Source organism: Melozone crissalis, unplaced genomic scaffold, assembly GCF_028551555.1.
Source record: "Melozone crissalis strain CALT ecotype California unplaced genomic scaffold, PUWL_Pcris_2 ptg000019l_1, whole genome shotgun sequence".
Taxonomy (NCBI): Eukaryota; Metazoa; Chordata; class Aves; order Passeriformes; family Passerellidae; genus Melozone; species Melozone crissalis.
The window spans coordinates 6,301,553-6,321,896 of record NW_026535797.1 but is presented as its reverse complement, the minus strand read 5'-3'; the positions used below and the strand labels follow the sequence as shown (position 1 = coordinate 6,321,896).

General features: G+C 37.7%; 1 protein-coding gene across 3 annotated transcripts; it reads right to left on the bottom strand.

Moving 5' to 3' along the window:
• Positions 1-2,820: 2,820 nt before the first annotated feature.
• On the bottom strand, positions 2,821-18,684 carry FAM204A (family with sequence similarity 204 member A). Of its 3 annotated transcripts, none has more exons than XM_054276977.1 (7): positions 18,379-18,684; positions 17,400-17,490; positions 16,848-16,881; positions 16,181-16,283; positions 14,374-14,463; positions 3,534-3,640; positions 2,821-3,187 (listed from the first exon to the last, which is right to left on the bottom strand). In XM_054276977.1, the coding sequence occupies exons 1-7, from the start codon at positions 18,610-18,612 to the stop codon at positions 3,136-3,138; spliced, it is 711 nt and encodes a 236-aa protein (XP_054132952.1). In that variant the 5' UTR covers positions 18,613-18,684; the 3' UTR covers positions 2,821-3,135. The 3 variants fall into 3 exon arrangements, with proteins under 3 accessions (XP_054132952.1, XP_054132953.1, XP_054132954.1); XM_054276978.1 differs by having other exon boundaries at positions 16,181-16,280; XM_054276979.1 differs by lacking the exon at positions 16,848-16,881 and having other exon boundaries at positions 18,426-18,684.
• Between the last annotated feature and the right edge of the window lie 1,660 nt (positions 18,685-20,344).

Below are 20,344 nucleotides of genomic sequence, written 5' to 3'. Positions count from 1 at the left end.
TATATATGTTTTTATCTGTCAAACTGTCCCTGCAGCCACTCTTTGGTTAAGGAGCTCAGGAATGCAGTATTAAGAAATACAAGTAATTGTATTAGTATGCTGTTGTCAGACTTCAAACTGGATTTTTTTATCACAGGAGCTGATAAAAGTATTTCTCATGTAGGCCTTAAAACACAAGAGAATTGCCAGAATATGAGATGGGAGCAGAAATGAAGACATGGCAGCCGAGTGAGAAAGTGTTCAAGGAGCATCAACACTCAGTGAAATGGTGCAGAGCCACTCAACCTGACATGGTTGGGGCTGCTGAAAACCCCAAAGCAAACCCCTCACCCTGGCACAGCACCTGAGTGACAAGCCCAGATCAGAGGCCAGACTGACAAAGCCTGGCCAACAACAGAGCGAGGCTGGAGCAGGCCAGGATGCTCTAGAAACAGCCTTGCTCAAACAACAATTTCTCACACAGAAATTGTGAGAGCACATTCTACTTTCCAGGTAGTTTCTTGGTTTACTCTAGAGAGCCAATTTTTCCTCAAAAGGATACTCAGGATATTCAAGAGAATACCATGACTGATGTTGGATTGGATTGAAATTGGTGGAGAAAAAAACTGGGATAAAACCAGTGCATGCATTTATGTTTTCAGGACTTCTGACAGGGAGGAAGCACTTTGGCAGGGCTGCTTTTGAACTGTTGCCCAGTTCAAGATAGCATCAAATGAACTTCTAATAAATATTTGGCGTCACAACAGATTTGTACTGATATTTATAATTTAAGTACATTCCTCTAGATCCGTAATTTCAGCCAAAGAGATATTGCAAACTTTTCATCTGCTAAAAGAATAATTATTATGTCTCAAAATTAGATCAGTGTAAGAGCTTGTATATTTAAGCTGATTATAAAGCTTTCAGTTAACTAAAACAAGCATTTGGATTGGTTTAACTCTATTAAACATGAAACATTTAGTAGCAGAATGCACTTTTACTAGCTTGGCCAAAATTTACATCACAGACCAGAACAACTTAAAAAAAAGGTGTCAGCACAATGCATGACTAAAAACAGAGCATCAGTTTAGGATGATGATTATTAAAGATACAGTTCTGCATTCATTTATTTCTTATGTATTTATGTGAACTCTATAAAGCTGTATTAGGCTTTTGTATTTTCCCTGTTAAGAGATTTTTGAAACCCATGAGTATTTTAAGGAAACCTGTTAGGTGGATAAAGAGGTTTGAAATGTGGTCATTTTTAAATTCATCACACAAGTGACCCAAAGCAAATATTCTGCACACTTCCTAAACATTTCCATTGTTAATGGCCTAACATAAAATTAATTGGTTTAGTCTAAAATATTACAGGTAGCTGGGCAAGAGCTCTTTCTTGAGGGCTTGGGTTTCTGTTAAAGCACATTTTCAAAACAAGTAACACTGATCCTTGCAATTAGATCAAGATCTAGATTTGATCCCGTTACTCTTAAGAGCAATTACTGCAAAAAAGAAAACACTTATTTAATAAATGATACTTTAAAAAGTTTAATGGAATGCTGCTGGTGTGTTTGCCATTAATTGTCAGCATCATTCTACTTTTCAGTATATAATAAAGGCCAACTGAATCTAACACCCATCTTCCAGATGCTTAAAAAAAGCCCCCAGAAATCATGGACAGATTGCCTGTAACTTCTAGATGGGAACATTTGGAACTGAGGAAGATCCTGATGAAGGTCATGGTGTAACCTGTGTGTTTTCACACGCAAACATGAAACTTACCTTTACAACCACTTCACTAGAGATAGCACTTGCTTCCTTCCACACAAAAGTTTGCAAACCATAGTGTGAGATTTATGACGTTATACTGCAGAAACCTGCTTAGCCCCCAATTTACAATCCTGGCAATTGTATTCAACTCTGTCATCATAACTAATTACAGCTAACTGCAGATTACCATATTGCAAACTCTCATCTGTGTGAAAGAAATATGATGTTAAAAAAAAGAATCAAATATCCCGAGGGCTAATGAACAAAAATGCACTATTCCATCTTGGACTGCAAACCTGAACTCTTCGAATTGCTGCTGTAAAACTTCAAATTGCTATTTGTTGGCAAGTTGTTTTAGCCCCAAGTACTTCCACAGTAAATCACCATTACACTAATACCATACCTTTGGCCTGAAACATATTAATCTTGGTTAACAATAACTGACATTTACATTACCAATTCAATTCAGGCATTGTGGTGACTAAACATATATGCAAGAGCTTCAGGGAGAAAAGTTATTAGTTTTGAATGTGTACTTACTTTTCACTGAGAACAATTTTGAAGATACATTATCATCAATTCTTGTTATAATCTTATAACATAAACATTCAAATCCTAATTGATCTGTAAAACATTTGACTTGGAGTAAAATCTGCATTTGTATCTTGGGTGCAGTTAACTGTGCAATGTAACAGTTCAGATATTTTTCCAAGATATGTATTAATATATTTTTATCTGGGACTTTTAAAACTTGTGTTCTTAGGAAGGAAAGAAAACTGGGAATCTGAAATACTATGAAGAACATGGCACCAGGATATGACCAATAGTACCAGATCCTTCCAGGAGAGGGAGGATGGACTTCTTCCTGTTTTTTTTTAACATATTTATATTTACTAAGGTTATAAATGCCCTTGGTTTAAAAAAGACAGGTTGGGTTTGCTCTTTATTTAGTGTCTTTCCCCACCTTACAAGTAGAAAAGAAGTACTTACTGCATTTAGTCTGTGTAGCCCCAGAAGCAAACATACCCCTCTCCTCACACCCACACATTGTAATTGCAGTACAGCACAAAACACATTTGGACCAAGGATTTTATTTCAACTTCAGAGAATTCTCTGCCAGACTCCAAATTCATCCTGAAATGTGTTATCTTTAGGTTTCGTATCTAGGAGGATTATTAACACAGTATTGATATTTAGAAAGTATTTTTGCTGTATTATTTGTAAGAGAGTGACAAAACAAGACAGTGCAGTTTAAAAACATTAAGATAAATACTAGGCATTTGATGTGTTGTGTTTTGGGGGGTTTTATGTTTAGATTTAATAAGGTGCCCACAAAAATTCTTCAAGTAACAACAGGTATTCAACTGCTGAGGAAAACAGGATGGACTACATGTATCCCATGTTGCTTTTTGTTTCCCATCTTTTCTTGGCTTCAAATCTGAAACAGAGAACAAAACCCACATTAAGAATGATGAGAGTATGTGCTTTAGGTATTTAAGCATGTTATTCTTAACAACAACAAAAATAACTTACTTTTAATACTGTAATAAAGACATGAAGACAAATACAGCCACACAACCACCACTTTATTTTTGATAAAGCCTCTGTACTTAAGTGTGATACACTCCTAAAAAAGCCCAGCAAAACCCAACAAGGTTAAACTAAACAAATTAGATTAGCACAAGCCTATTTCAACTAAAAAAACACATTTAACTGAGATTGTATTGTACACACTTAGTGCCAATGAAACCACAAATGTTTAATTCCATACTCAAATGACTTACCCCCAAGCAAGCTTCTTTCTCTTTTGAGCTTCTTGGGCAGCCTCTGCTTCTTGCTTGGCTTTTACAAAGTTGCGGCAAGCGGCAGCTTTGGCAATTTTCACACCAAGCTAAGACATGAAAAGGAACAAAGGAAAACTGATTAGATGCAAATGGCTCATATGAAATTTAAGCCTCCCAAATTACTTGGTCTGATATTGTTTCTCAAAATCAACAGATACTAAAACATTTCAAATATTAGGCTGATGATGCACTGTAAGACTGGACAAACAAGAATGTCTCTTGAGTGGAACACAAAGGTGTAGGATCCTGGGGCAAGCAGTCCTTTTCACCAAATCCCTCATTTTCAAAACCAAAACCCAAAGGCAACAGCTCACTGGATCCTTTTGTTTGTTTGTTTTATACAGACAGACATATCCAAATACACAGTCTCCATTATCAGGACCAGTCTTGCTCAGCTATGCCAACGCAACAGAATTGGTTCTTACAAGTGTCAAAAACACCCAAAAAGACATTTTGATACAGGAAGAGCTGCTACCATTTCACATTTTTCACTAGTACCACTAGACAGGTTTTAATCAGTCTCTCCAAAAATACATGATGCAGTGTCCTTAGTGTCTATCTCCACATTACAAGCTTTTAGACTGCAAGGGTGTGATATGCCAGCTTTCCATGTAGGTGAATACTACGCCCATAAACTGATGCAGACTGTGAGAATTAAGTTCACTTTAGTGAATGTCAAGCACAGGAGGGAAAGGCAGGGAAAAGTAAAAAAATATAGAAGAAGATACAGTGAACTATGACCAGTTTATTTCCCTTAATCAACATTCACAACTTGTAGGTAAATTTTGGGGTTGCTGCCTTGACTTGACATCAGTTAGGAAGGAATTCGTTCTCAGAAGTTACTGCTATTCTCCAAGACAAGCACGCAATTCATTTACCCCAAATTGCTACAAACTGATGTGGGCAAACAGGTTTTCCTTCAATCCACACCCAAACCTCCTGAAATTTGCAAACAGTTATATCCAGCAAACTGGATATTCTAAATGTCCCCCAAAATGCCATGGGGGCATCAAAGAATGGGAGACCCAAGGGGAAGAATACTCTTTAACACCTTGGAAGTTCCACTATTAATGGTAATATACTTGGATAATCTGCAGCATCTATGCAGACAAATATTTACCCTGAGAAATGCTTTACCCAGGTAAGATGAGAGGGAACTCTAGAACACATCTGCAGGTGAAGATGCACTGACACATTTTCCACAACTACCCCATCAAACACACAATAGGTAGGTGATCATTTTGTTAACAAAGCAAAAAAAAAAAAAAAAACCAAACCCAAACCAGCATCACAACAAGCTCTTCTACCTTATGGTCCTCTCAGGGTTCAAGAATGAAGAAAGGAGCCTTTAAGGAAAGGCAGCAAGCACAACTCAGACTGTGCTTTGTTTGAGGCTCTAAATGCTGCCAACACAAGCAGACAGGAGCTGAGCATAACAGTTTGAAAGGAAAATAGTTATTTTCATAAACATAATATTTAAAATGGAAAAACTGAACAAGTGTCTCACCCAGTATTTGCATGTGTTATAAGATCCTAAATATGCACCTTTGGAATCATCATCATGCACAAAATATTGTGATCAGCTACTTCAAAACTTTTATATTATCTATGTAATTTTCCCCTGAGCATTAATGGTTTTTATTAACAGTAATTCAATGCCAACATCTGAACTGCTAAATTTCAGGTCAAAGACTGAAACATAACAATCTTTTATTTGCATTGTCACTTAATATTTAAGGACAGCTATTAACCTTAATATAACTGCAGTATAAAAATGCTTAAGAAAACTCACCTAAAATATTCAAAAAATGTTTACTTTTAAATTGAAACAGGAGTAATTATTAGTTTAAACAATAGAGCAATCTGATGGCTGAAGTCAGTCAGCAGAACCATGCCTTTATTAGAGGTATTTTACCTCCTAACACACTTGAAAATTAACTTTTACTGTGTGATGAATAACAGAATCTCCTTAAAATATATTCTAGTGGCCTACTGAGCACTTATACACATACAAATATACACAAGGGAGCTCTAAACAAGTGCTGCAGAAAAATCTTTTTATCTGCATTTTCTGGAAGACATAATGAGTTCTTCCATCTTTGAAAAGTACAGAAAAAATGAGATAATAAGAGCCTCTGCAGTGTATGTGGAAGTAAATGCAGAAACATTTTGCAGCATTGTTATAATTTCTAGGCTACATAGTCAAATTTTCAAGATATGAAAACAAATGTTGCATATAAACACACAGAAACATTTTAGTCAATTAAATGTCTTCTGCTCCCACCCAAACCCAGACACACATCTTCACTCCCTGCTCCCCCCCACAAGAAATCCATAAAAGCTTGGTCAATGGATTTTACATTAAAAATAAAAAAAAACATACTAACATTTCGGGTCATCAGATAACTCAATAAAATACAATCTTAAAAGAAGTAAGAAAGCATGAATAAAAATATATACAACAATTTCTTGTGTAGTCAAAGTATCAGCATTTTCCATATAGAACATCCAATATTTTGCTGCATTTTAATTAAGGTGTCTAAACATTATCACAAAGAACTGCAAATTGGTCAGAGCACGCAGTAAGGAAAATTAAGCTCTAAAGGCTTTTTATCACCATATTTCAGGAACCAAGGGTGTAAAATGTTCTAATTTGGGATATATTAAAAGCCATAAAAGGTCTTTCAAAAAGATTAATGGTACTTTGCTTGGATTTAAGATAAGGGCTTTAGCTGGTTGGAAAAGCAGGGCCCTGGCTAGACCCTTGAGGCATTCATCTTTACAGCCACTTGGAAGATTTGTAAAAGCGTCTGCATAACCTCAAGCAAACGCACTGCGACATTTTTTTTTTTTAAATTCCTTTCAATTTTACAGGTTTAAAGTGTGTAAATCCTACAGGGTAGTAAAGCTGATATAATGGTTCATCCTTGTAACACTATATATATTTGTATTTTGAGACAAACTTAAAAAACAACTTAGTTTTGACAGGGCAAAGCCCTTTCCATTTTGAACTTGACCAATAATCATGTCAAATATCTTACTCTAGATGTTTAATGCAGCATAAATGAAAATTTCCTACTCATCTGAAATTGTTACCTTGTAACAAATATCTGAAGCTTTGCTTCTTTTTGAACACTTTCAAGGCATTTATTTAAAAATACCAATTATCATACTTTAACTTTTTGTGGAATAACAGGTCTCTATGAAAAATATTTACGCCACTCTCTTTTGTTCTTTAATTAAATGAAAACAGATGTTTTCTGAAGTAAAGCGGAACCATTACTGGAGTACTTAAAGTGTTAAGGTCTTTAATTTTTATATCAGTTTGGTCTACAATTCCTGATTGTCTTTACTCAAGCTCAACATTAATGTCAAGCAAGTTACCTAGGAGACGAAAGAGATCAAAGAGACAAAAAACCCTCAAATGTCTGATTAATCAAGCCTGCAAACAGCTTATTTCTTTTAGCCTGCATGCAAGTATGAAAATGAGATTCTGGGAGCCGTACATTGTGCAGATTTGTTCATTCTTATCAGAACAAAGCCAGCGGCAGCTTATTTCATGGATCATTGGCACTGTCATCAGTGCTACACAGAACGGGTGACAGCTCCTCATTTTGAGGCTTGAACAAAATTAGCAAAAAGTCGGCACAAATTAGCCTCTCATCTTTTTAGTAATATGACATTATTCATTTACTTTTTATCCAATTTTTAATTTTTTCCTTGTCAGCTATCCCTTTCTAGTGTTTCTTGCACAGCATCATGAAACACTTTTAAAACAAGCAAAGAAATGGCTGAAGTTGAAATAGAATGTAAAGTTCAGGCAGAAGAGTAAACATTTTTATTAAGTTGCAACAGAATCTACTGTAACTTCCAGAAAACTTCCTTGCAAATCAGGACATTTAACATTAAATATCACAAAGCAAAGACTTGCCTTTAAGATAGAACTGTAAAATGTAAATGCTGAACGATACAAGTACGAGACAACGGAATCAAGAACTGCTCCAGAAATACTGAGGTATGAAATACAAAATATTAAACCTACAAAAGCTCCAACACAACATCTATATTCAAACAGGTCCTGAAATATCCTGTGATCATAGCAGAGAAGCCAAACAGCCTTTTAATATAGTGTTACAGTTTCTCATCAAATATGAATCTAGTTATTTCAGGCTTGCCTCTAGCAATGATTTTCTCCTTTTATGTTATGGAATGTTATCCATTGCTGACGTATATAAAATATATAAAGCAAACAAGAATACCGAGTGGATTTTGCAGTGAAAATTGTCCCCTTTCAATGATGTGCTCAACTTCCCCTTTAAAATACTTTGTAATATCTTTGTTGTATTTTTATGCTGTGTATTACAACACCACATTATATTTGGATGACACAGTAATGGAGCAAGGACAGGAAACTGTTCTAATATTAAGCTCTTTGCTAGACTTAAACATTTAAATGCAAGTAACTTCCTCCATTCACGAGAAAACACAGCATTAAAAAATTAACCATAAGCTGTTAGATGCTTTACAGAGCCCCCTTATAACAAAGGCAGTTTTAAAAAAAGAACTGTAGTACTGTTTTCAGCAATTTCTTTATCTCTGTTCTTCTAAGTAAGAAAGCTTATTAACAAGCTTTGAACTTAAAATCACATTTACAATAATGTGCCATCAACAGTTTTATAAGCTAATTAGAAAAAAAGATTAATTAATGACTGGCTGCTAATAAAATGGCAATCATGAAGAAAGAAACCAAGGGTGCTAAGCTTCAACTACCACCAATTAAGAGCTAATTACAAACAAATTATATATGTGTTTTGCTGTGGGCTTTAATTTACTAAAATGGTTTTAATTAAAAGAGAAAACATGCTGATTAATTGAACTGCAGAAAAAATCTACAGTATAAACTGTGCTTTGTCTGTCTCTTTAATTAGACTTGTAACATCTGAAATCTTTTTTTAAGGTTTGTTAAGGAAAAGATATACATAATTAAGGGAGCATAAGAATGTAATTCTAGGGGATAACCCTGCCATGTTCCAAAGGTTAAAAGAAAACCACCTCAATGAAGAGGAGTATTTGGAAGCACCTTCACCAAGGTAAGAAAGGAAATCCTTCACAGATAAAAAACCTCTTTTTTTTTTCTTTTTTTTTTTGGGGGGGGGTTGAGGGGGACAGTTCTTCCACAACAAGAGTTCCAAGTTAATTTGTGCTTGGTTACACTCCACATAAAACTGCACCACTTCAGGTACCTAAAAACACTGAGAAATTGTGAATGTTGCACAGAACTTAGAAATTTTATTTTACCAAATAAAAGCATCAAGAAAAGCATCAAGTACTAACTCCTGTCCATCTCTGACAGTAATGTCATCACAACCAACCATTTCCTACCCAGATTCTCTCATGGAAACCAGTTTCCAGAATGGTTCTCAGCAGTTATAACCAACAAACTGCCTTGTGTGCTTCCCTTTCTAATTTAAATGACTAAAGGCCACTTGCAGACAGGAGATACTAATTTGAGCAGGAGAAAATGGTCAAAACTGATGCATCAAATTTTAAAGCCAACAGCAGGACTGATCTTGCTGTAACATGAGGATGATATTCCAGTGAATAGCCAATTAATTTCATCAATTACAACGAAGATCTTTCATTTAAGTTGGATTAAATACCAGTGTCCCCATAAATTGCAGCTTTTTAAGTCTTTGCCCAAAATGCCAGAAGACACTAAGCCAGGCACTCAGGAAGTGCTGTCAAAAAGTCTGGGGTATTTAGAGACTGACATGTGCTGCAGCAATTTAGCACACTAAATTACAAAATATTTTAGAAGTTACTTTTGACAGGTAAGTCTAATATGGTCAAGATGATATAAGTGTGTTCAAGTTACAGTCCTCAGGCTAACGTGTTCTCAGACAATGTGGCACCTGCCTACCAGGCAGCTCACACAAAAAAACCCCACCAATATGTGCAAAGTTTGGGCTTTAGTAAGATTAGTTCTCACAGTACTAGAGCCATAAGAAATCTGTATTCTGCATTTTGTAGAATACAACCAAACCATGATTTGAGCACAAAAACACTAAGAAAAAAACTCATTCTCTAGGAGGAAAAATATATGTAAGGAATGGTGGTGGGGAATCTTTTAAGATTTTTTTGGTTTACCTATGAAAATTTTTACAAGTATCACTCCAGATTGAAACTGATTTAAAGCAGAGTGAAATTAGCAGATATCTGCACATGCCATCCATTCTCAAAGGGATAAACACATCCAGCTATTCACAGTCACAGTGCTCTAATTTATCAACATTTATTCTTTAAAGAAATCTAGGTGGATTCCCACTAACACAGTAGGAACAATTTAATTACATCTCAAGATAGAATTCCAGAAAAAATTTTTACAAAGCATTAAGAAGTTGACATAATTCCAAGTGTCTGTTCCCAGCTCCATATCCCAAGAATCTGCTACTATTAGATCTCAGCTATCCTACCCTAAGGCACCACCAAAAAAATCTTGTCATTTCAGCCCAGAGAAATGTTCACATGTGCTTTATTCTCTTTATAACTTTCATTCTAAAAGGCTCAGATTTTTTTTTTTTGGGTAACTCCTACATTAACATTTCTATTGGCATCACTCAAGTTAAATAAGTCATCCTTAAATGCAATGTTCAAACAACAGCTTTAGGTTTGCCAGGCCACATCTGAACAGCACAACTATAAAACATGAAGGACTCTGCCCATGCTGGAAGCCCTGGAATGTGATAACAAAGACAGCAACAGGATTACAACAATAAACACTAACTGTGCATATTGTACCATGCACGCTGCAATGAATTGTACATTTTTTAATACTAATAGTACTGTACTGAAGGTATTAAAGAAATAATTCAGTCTAACTGAGCTTGAAGCTCTACAGTGAATTAAGGAGTATGACCCACTGCATTATTTTGCTGCTCAACACATTTATCAAAGCAGTGTTGACCTTGGACACTGCAATTTCATCACAGCACTGAGGTGCTCCAGCCAGAAGCTGAAGGAGCAGACTTACTGAAGGCCTAAATTATTCTCTACCACATAATGCAGAGATGCCCATATTTTTTCAGGAGAATCTTCACTTGTGTATAAAATAATGAAATCAAGAACTCCAGGATCACCACACCTCTCAGGGAAGCAGAACACTCCACAAGAGAATGCGCTGTGGGGATGGCCAAGGATGCCACAGGTAGAGATCTGCTACTCTGATGACTGACAGCAGGAGACAAGGGGTAACACTTGGCAGTGAGGTTTGCCCAGAGATTAGACAAAATATTCAGCAGTGTAATACATACAGTTCATTTTTATAATAAAAATGCAACTGCCAACAAAAGAGGGGGAACACACCAGCCAGTCCCAAAAGCTACATATGAATCCACCCATGCAGCCACCAGTAAATACAGCCTCATGCAGGAGGTGCTCAAGTTCTAATTCTCACTCCAAAACCTTGAATGCTCCTGGATTGAGAAGCTTTGTTTTAAAATCAGGGAAAGAAAACAACAAATATATTACCCAAAGGTTCATTTGATCAGTGCAGCAGCATTTTCCTTAAAGAACCTGCAACAAGTTCCACCTGGAAACCTGAAGACCCAAAACCTTAAAGCTGAATCATTTAGGTTTTTAGAATGCAAAATTCCATGATGCACTGACAGCTGCTAGATTATGCATATTGCCTAAGTCATCACTGATTTTAAATGAATCTGATTTTAAAAAACCTTTTCTCAGTGTGTCACAACGACAGGATATTGACAGCATCATTTTGACATTCCTTTGCTTTTTAGGACATGTTTCTACCGTCTATACTCATCATCTGTTTATTTTTGGCTTCATTTTTCTAAATACTGAAGCTGCCCTATCAGTTTCACAGGCTTATAAATGTTATACATCAAAAATTAGTTTCACTTATTCAGGCAGGAAACGGCTGTAAGAACTCTGGGATCTGTGCCTCAAAGCAAAAGCTTTATCAGCAGGTTCCAGTCACTGCTTCTTGCAAAAGAAAATGGTGCCGATTAAAACCCCATACACCTGATTTCAAAAAGAACACCTACCCACTGAACATTTCTCACATGGCTGCAAGGGGGGCTGCACCCCAAACACCACACAGCTCTTTCTCACACACTCTCTGTCCCCAGCCCTGTGACACCACTCAAGAAAAATGAAAAGTATACATAAAGAGATGAAGTTGAGATAAAAGAACAATAATTCATCCACTTATTACCCCAGACTTCAGAAGGGGTGTACTTCAATACAGCCACAGTGCAATTCCACAGAGCTGTGCTGCATTTGGAAGTTAGAGGGATACAAATAGCCACATAATTTAAAATTAACTCACTTCTTAGAGGCATTGTATATTAAAATAAACATTTCTGTAAACTGCTAAGAGAAGAAAAGTAGCAATTGAATGAATACAACATGAAAGCAGTATTTTATTAAGTGTACTTGTGTACAAAACAATGACTGTTCAATCAGCCTCTTCCATAATCAAATCCTCTTTTTATAGCTCTTCACTGAAACAGTCACTGTTAGAAGAATTTCCTTAGGAAAAAAAAAAATATTTTAAAAGATCCATTAAAAAAAAGCTTCTGAAAATCACAAAGAAAAATGAACCTTGCAGTGAGCAATGGAGCACATCTCCACAAGAGCAGAGAACCCCAGTGAATTCACATGGATTCTGCCTCGACAGAACTCCTCATGAGAGATCAAGCCAGCCATTTGAGTTTTCCTTCTTTCAACATATTATTTGTTCAGATAAACCCACTTAACCAAAACCAAGTCAAGGCTGTGAATACTAATAATGTTTCAAGCATTTTGTTTTCAGAATTACAACATGCTAATATTTGAAAGTCAACAATTTGGAGCTAATGTTCCACAAATAATAATACACTGCTGGAGCACCTGGGATATGCTAGATGTTGTATAATCCCATGGCTACCAAAATCAGATAACAGTTTATCATAAATATTACAAAACCTTAAAACTTCTTACATTAATTTGTTTTTATAGTCAAACAATTTGCACTAGAACCTCAGTATGTTTTATTGATTATAATACTCCAACCACTTTAGAGGAGATGGGATAATGACATTTGTGAAGGAGAACAGTGAGTGTTTTTCATGTTGTGCACATGAAAGGTAATAAAACAGTCAGAAGCTGGTCAGACTTGAAGGGAACATCAGGGCACAATCCTACCACTGTCAATAGCTGTTATCTTTGCAGGCTGAAGTTTTGTGATCACTGGTGACAAGGCAGATAAGAGTCTAGTCATTAGAAACTGCCCTGAGTGACTAAATGGAGGAGTTTAATGATTTTGTAAGAACACTCACTGAGGAACAGTTACTGTTACCCAACCTCAGAGAACCTTAACTGTATTTCCCACTTCAAAAGCTGTCTGTTTTTAAAGTCATCACAATATTGTAATGCATTGCATGAAACAGATTTAAATCTGCAATTTTACATTAAAGCTTACTTTAAAACACTGTGTTTAAGAAACATTTAAAATATTTGTATGAGAATGAGAAGCAGCTAAAATTTGTCTTTGCTTTCCTAATCCTCTTCTAATACCTTTGAATTTTGCAAGCATATACAGTGGACAGAAAATTGCCATTACCTTTGTGAAGATGGAAGAATATTCAAGATAAAGGAATAAAGCAAAACATTATATAATTATTTTTTAGTAAAAATCTAGAAGATTTATAGTTTAAATCATACTACTCAGATGACTTTAAAAAGATCACTTTTCCACTCACTGAAATAGTATTTTTTTTTTCTTATCTGGCTTCAAAACTCTTAAATTATTTTATTAACCTAATTTTTTCCTCTGCATTTTCTCCCCTATGCACAACTAGCAGTGGGGAAAACAGCCTCTGTGGACTTCAGCTATTTTTACTTCAGCTGCTACCACTTGCCCTATGTGCACAAATTGAACAGTTTCTTAAATGAAGTTACCAGAGCTATCTGATAAATTCCTCACCAGTTTTAAGTATTCACTAAGACCTCTACATACTGATTTTTTTCTCTCCCACTTTTGTGGCAAAGAGAGCACAGCTTTCATGAAATTATTCAGCTACACCAACTATCCAGACAACATCTTGAAAAAAACTGTGTTACTTTGCACTTGGTTTTAGGTATGTATTTATACACTGAACAATTATGACAAGGAGAAAAAAATATCCAACACAATTCTAAGGCTACTGCAGTAGTACAGAGAGACAACCATCTACTCCCATTCTTCTTGAAAATTCTTCCAGCCATCAATTCCTGACCACATAAATACACAGAAAAACAAGTATTGGCACACAGCTTGGGGTTCATATGTCCTTATTTGCTCTAGCCTTGCTAAATCTCTACCTGTCTTCAGGCTTCCCATGATTATGGGAGAGGCAATGCAAAAAAACAAATTATGAGGCACAGGGAACTGAGAGGAAGGGAACGTCCTTCTCTTGTCTTCCTGGCTTGCAACACAGAGAAAAAACAAAAGCTCCACACAGATGACCACACCAACTCCTCTGGGTTGTGGAGTGAGCAGCAAGGCTCTAAAGCAAGTACTTGGGACAGCTCATGGATGTATTTTCAATTCTTAAACACAGCTACAGGTGTCCAAGCATTGCCAGATCAGCAGCCAAGTGCTTCAATCACTGACTGCATCTGCTCAGGAAACGCGAAAGATGCTGCCAACAACCTTCAATGCTGTTCTACTCATGACACTCTCAGTCCAGATGTGCAAAACTAAAAGACCCCTCAGAGTTTTTGTTAACAGCCCACTTACCTCACGAGTGGCCAATCTGTCACTCAGTTCCTCAGCCTTGGCAATGTCACCTTCAGCCACACACTTCTCTATGCTCAGTTCCAGGCCAGACTAGGAAAAAAAAAAAAGTAAATGCCTTTAGAACAAAAAGAACATATTTAAAGGGAATACCTCCTTTCTAAAAATATTTCTTTCATAAAATTCTTTAAGACAGTGCACAAACCTGTAATTTCTGTGTACCACAAATCACTCTGGCTGTGTATTGTAATGGACAGTATAATTAAGAATTCACTGAGAGGCTGTCTGAGCACAAATCATTGCATTAGTTCCACCTTATGTGCGGGATAATACTATAGGTTAAAAAAATTACACGGGCTAGTTTATGCCTGTCACAATAAAATTTCATCTGAAGATCTGGCTTATCTCTTCCATCCCTGGAGCTTTCTAAACAAAATGTGAAATATATGTGTCAGGTAACATGAAGAATGGCAATTACCACTGTATCTTACAGTTCTAAGATCTTATCTTTCCCCAAAACCAGAGTTCTGGCACAAAGCCACTCCACTGTGCTAATAAATTAAAAATTCTAGCAGCCCTATGGAAAACAATGAGAAAGCTTCAGGATTTAAGGGTTGTTTTTTTATTTTCAGAGGTAAACATAACTTGTTTAACGGCAACACTTATGAAAAACATAACAATCCAAAGTAACTATCTCCTGGAAATTATAGCTGTAAATTTCTGATGGAGTACAGAAGGATAGCACTGACTTCAGAATTTCACAAAAAAACTCACTCTCATAACAAAAGATAATTTACAGCCTCACTGATTTGAAATATTAGCAAACCAAAGAAAACACATTTGACAATTCTGTAACATAGACTTTTTAAGAGATAAAAAGGAACAAGCTAATGGAATTCTTGAGAAACAGTGATCTGCAAACACTGCACTTGAGTTATTTCAGGTGGTAGATGAAAAAAAAAAGCACAATTGGAAGTTGCAGCGATGGCAAATTCTGTTAAGATGCCTCTTCTGAAAATAGCAAGGCATATCTTCCACTAGTAATAATATCCTTGAAATTACAATGAAACATCTGCACTTTAAAACATCTGCACTTTAACACTTTGGGCCTCATTCCAGATCTATCCTGACCACTTCAATGACAACTAAATAGTCACCAAAAATAAGAAGCAAACAAATCTTCATGACCTGCATGTAGAAATTTACTTTAAGAAAATGAAAAATACAAAAAATTATCATAAAGGATGCTACCTGAACATTTCATGTAACAGAACTTAACAGAGAACTTTATAAGAAATATTATAGAGCCAACAGCACTATCAGAAACTCCCAATATAGTGAGATTCTTAACTAATCCATTGTGTGCCAATTATTTCAGATATGACTAGTCACACAGTAGTATTTATTAACAGAATTTGTCATGAATCCAGTCAAAATGTATGCTAGGATTGCACCTTTAATTCTTGTAGCCACTGGTGCCAACTGAAGAATTTATGGGACACATTTTAAAGTTAAAACACAATGAAGCAAAACAAAAGGAAAAGTCAAACAATGCATATGAAGTGTTCTGTGTCTCACAAGAGGAAAACAGGAAAAACAAAACCAGACAGGAAACAAGCCTGGATACTGTCTTAAAAGAAAGCACAGCCACCATTCAAGGACATTTATTTAAAAGCTCACAAAATCATCCTTCCTCAGAGCAACTGTATCATTTATCCTCAGACAGCCTCAGTTTCATTCCTATCTCAGTTAAGGACAAGATTATTTATTGCCAAACACAAGCAGACACTGCCCTTGTAATAACAGTCACCTTTTGTGGAGCTCTGCTGTCCATAGGTGATTCAAATCTATCATTGATTCCAAAGTATTGTGTAAGTTCTTTCCATTTGTCTTCATTTTCCAACTGCTGACTACTAAAAACAAACAAACAAGTCATTACAATAACCACTTTCCACAACTTGTAATGTCCTTTTCAAAGCTAAAATAAACTCTTCCATTTGGCAGACATGGCCTTTTCACCCATTCAGTTTTTTAAAAAAGTGAAATTAATTATTGCTCCCCCTTTGTGTAAGTGTAATTTCACAATCTTAAAAGCAAGCTGATAGAATCAAAGAACCATTTAGGTTGAAAAGTTCTTTAAGATCAAGCCTAACCATAAATCTAACACTGCCAAGGAGGAAATAGAAGGGAAGGAGCAGGCTGAACAGGGGCTTGTATGAAGGAAGTAGGAAGAGCATTAAGTCTATTAAAAGTTACATTAAATGACACATTTGTGTTGATTTTTAAAATCAAGCAATCACACCCCATCAAGCAATCACCAGTACAAACTCAGCCTGCCCAACAGACACACTGAGCAAATTTAAAAGATAATTTACACAATGCTCAAAGCTAGGCTTTGGCTACGAATGTGGTCAGGCTTATTGTCACTTTTGCCTGCTACTAACAGACCTCAGGTAATCCCATTGACCTGGTTATACCTCTGAGCCACTTCATCGCTCTTTCTTTGCTTTGCTAAGGGGAAAAAAAAAAGAAAAAAAAATCCAACATTACATAGTGATACCCCACAGCATCCAATGAAGTTAACAGAGCTCTAACTGGTCACATTTCCTTTGAAAGATCAACACACAGGGATTTTTACACAATGATCATGTGGATTTAAACCACTCAGCTGTAAGAAACGCCTGCAATATCTGTGAAGTTTTAACCAGAACGTGCAAAACTTTTGTAGAACTACTGAAATACACTTAACCATAATAAATCAGCATTAATTAAGTTTTGCCTCCTTTCAAAGAAGAGAACAAATATATTACTTGCATTCTATGTAGCAATCTGTCTACAACCTCACTGCAACCTTGCAAGTGATGCATACAAGCAGAAAAATAAAATCCTAGATAACAGCTCAAATACAATTCTTCATTTAAAAAAAAAAAAAACAAAAGAAAGAAAACCTCAAACCACCCACAAAACAGCATGTATTGATACTAATTTAATTGGAAAAAAATAAATTCTGTTAATTTTTAAAGTAACACCTTTTCGGCGGCGCTTTCTTTTCCGGCATCTGTTTTCCTCTCTCACTTGCATTTTCATTTCCTGGTGTTTCTTCTGAAGCTCCACAAATTTCTACAAGATTATGAAAAACCAAGTCAGTACTTGTAATTTTCCCCCCATTTTTGAGAAATTACATAGAGACATGTATAATTACCCACAGTGCCTTGTGTTATCTACTACATCCCAATCTATAAATCGAGACCATGGGATGCTGATGGTGTTAAACTGGAACTGGTGCCAATCTTTCATCACCTCTCTCTGACTCTGTGCCCTCCCTACATCCCAGGGCTGTTCAGATCTGACAGTTCTCCCATGGGATGTGACACAGAAGACACTTTTGCTTTCCTGAGCTATACCATGGATTTTTATTGCCTAGCTGGTAGTTTGTAATCCACAAAGTAGTGACAGCATGGCCCTTGCACAGCAGGCTACCTACAAGGACTGAGGGGTGAAAGAAGGCAACTATTTTTTGTCAATTCTTATTTTGAATCTAAAGCCTAAACCATATTGTTTTGTTAAGGGTTTTTTGTTTTCCCCAGTCTTGACATGCAACTGCAAAATCAGGAGGTTATAAGGAACTCTTGAGTCTGAATGTTTGCAGTTAGCAAGCAGCAGGGCACACCTCCCCTCCCCAGGTATGAAACACTGAGCTCTAAATCCTTACCAATGCAGAAAGCACCTACCAAGCAGCTCACAGCCCATAAACCACTGAAAACACAAGTTTTATGCACTTGTATAGTTATGACAGCTCCTTGCTGTGCTTTCAATCACCACCAAACTACCATCTAACTACTTCCTAAATTCCTGTTCACCTTGCTTCAAACAATGTATACTCAGATCATATTTAACCCAATTTCAGATCTGTAAATTGACTATTCAACAGTTAATTACTTTAATTTAAAAATCAACCATTTGAGTACACTGCATTATGCTCATTTGGAGACCTGTAATGATACATACATTCCAGATATTTACAGAAACTCCAGGAGGGCACGTTTGAAATTCACCTTCTTCATCTGTCACTGGTACAAGAGGGTCACTGCTGGCATTACTTTCCTGTCCAGTCCCCTGAATTTTTTCAGTATCTTCTTTTGCCTCTTGCTTTGAACAGGAATCAGGTGATTCGTCTCCATCATCAGAACTCAGATCAACATCACTTTCATTCAGTCCTGGAGGTAACAGCCCACTCCACATCTTCCAGGTTATATCAAGTCCAAACTATTTCAAGTCACTGCAAAGACACCAGGTTACCCATCCCAACACAAAAACAACCTGCAGAAGAGAGAAACAGAAACAGCAAAGCATGTCATCAGAAATATTTTTGCTTTTCCTACATGTTTTAGATAAGCACATTATAAAGGTGCTAATACTTACTATTTCAGAAAGAAGAAGACAACTTGATTACAGAGGCTGAGACTACTATTTTCCCCACTCCTCGTCCTTTAAAGTTGTGCCCCTATGTGTTTGCTTACAGCTCCTTTTAGTTTAAGGGCGACACAGCAGCAAACGCCTCCTGTGCCTCCTCAGGGGCAACTTCCCGGGACCGCAGAGCCGCCTCCCCTTCCCGGGCCCCGGCAGGGGAGAGCCGGTGCGGGGAGGCGGCAGGCCGGGGAAGTGAGGGGAGCCGAAGAGAAACGCGGCTCAAGGCCGGCCCAGGGGAAGGCAGCGGGCTCTCGCCGTGCCCCGGTGCCCGCAGAGCCCTCTCAGCGCCGCCGCCCGCGGCCGTGTTTACCTGGCCGCCATCTTGGCACCGCCGGAACACCTCGCGCGCGGATTGGGCGGGGCGGCGCAGCCAATCAGCGGGCGCGCCGGTCGCCATGGCAGCGGGGCGTGGCGGCCCGGGTGTGCCGGGAGGGGCGGGGCGGGCATGGCGGGCGGCGCTGTGAGGGGAGCGCTGTGAAGGGGGCGGCGGGGCTGGGGGGGTGCATGTGCTGGTGAGGGGTTGTCGGAGTCTCAGAACCATTCAGGTCAGAAAAGGCCGCCCAGATCACCGAGTCCTACTTAGGACCCAACGCCACTGTGTCCGCCAGACCATGACACCGGGTGCTACATGCAGTCCTTGCTGGCGTCACCTCCAGGGCTGGTGGCTCCATCACATCACTGGGCAGCCCATTCCAATGTTGTCATCCTTCCAGTGAAAAAATTGCTCCTAATGTCCAACTTACACCTCAATTGATGCAACAGAAGACCATTTCCTCTCACCATATCTCTTGTTCCCTGCGAGCAGAGCCCGATTCCAGTGTGGCTCCAGCCTCCTGTCAGGGATCTCAGAGAACGATAATGTTCCCCTTGAGCCTCTTGTTCTCCAGACTAAACACCCTCTTGAACCTCTTTTTTCTCCACATTAAACACCCTCAGCTCCCTCAGCTCCTCCTCATCAGACCTGAGCTTGTTTCAGAAGAAGGACAAGCATCAAGTTGTCAAGGACAGCCATCCTTGCTGCCATAAAGAAATATGGCATCTCTCTTCCAACAGTAAACCTTGTAGTTGAGCCACACCAAAATGTTTATGCTGGGACAGAATGATGAGGGTCATACTCTTCAAAAATCCTTCCAAAGTTCCTGGTAATGCCTTGGGTTAATGTGGTAATGAGAAAACCACAAAAATGCGAAGTCTGTGCAGAGCAAATCTCTAAGATTCTGTTACACTTTGTCCTTTCAGCTTTCCTAGGTGAGGCAGACAACACAGGTATTTGGGACCAGCCTGAATGTGATTCACCAAGAACATTTTGCACAGAAGGAGCAACGGGAAGGAAGGTACAAGGAAAAGATGAAGGGACAAGGCTGGCATCACCAGCACTGAAATGTGTCTGAAAGACAGGAGGTTTCCCATCTCCCAAATAATCTGTGAGAAGATGTACTTTTGAGTGACAGTTTGACTGGTTGAAAACTCTATCTCAATATTATAATGAGAATTTTGAGAAAGG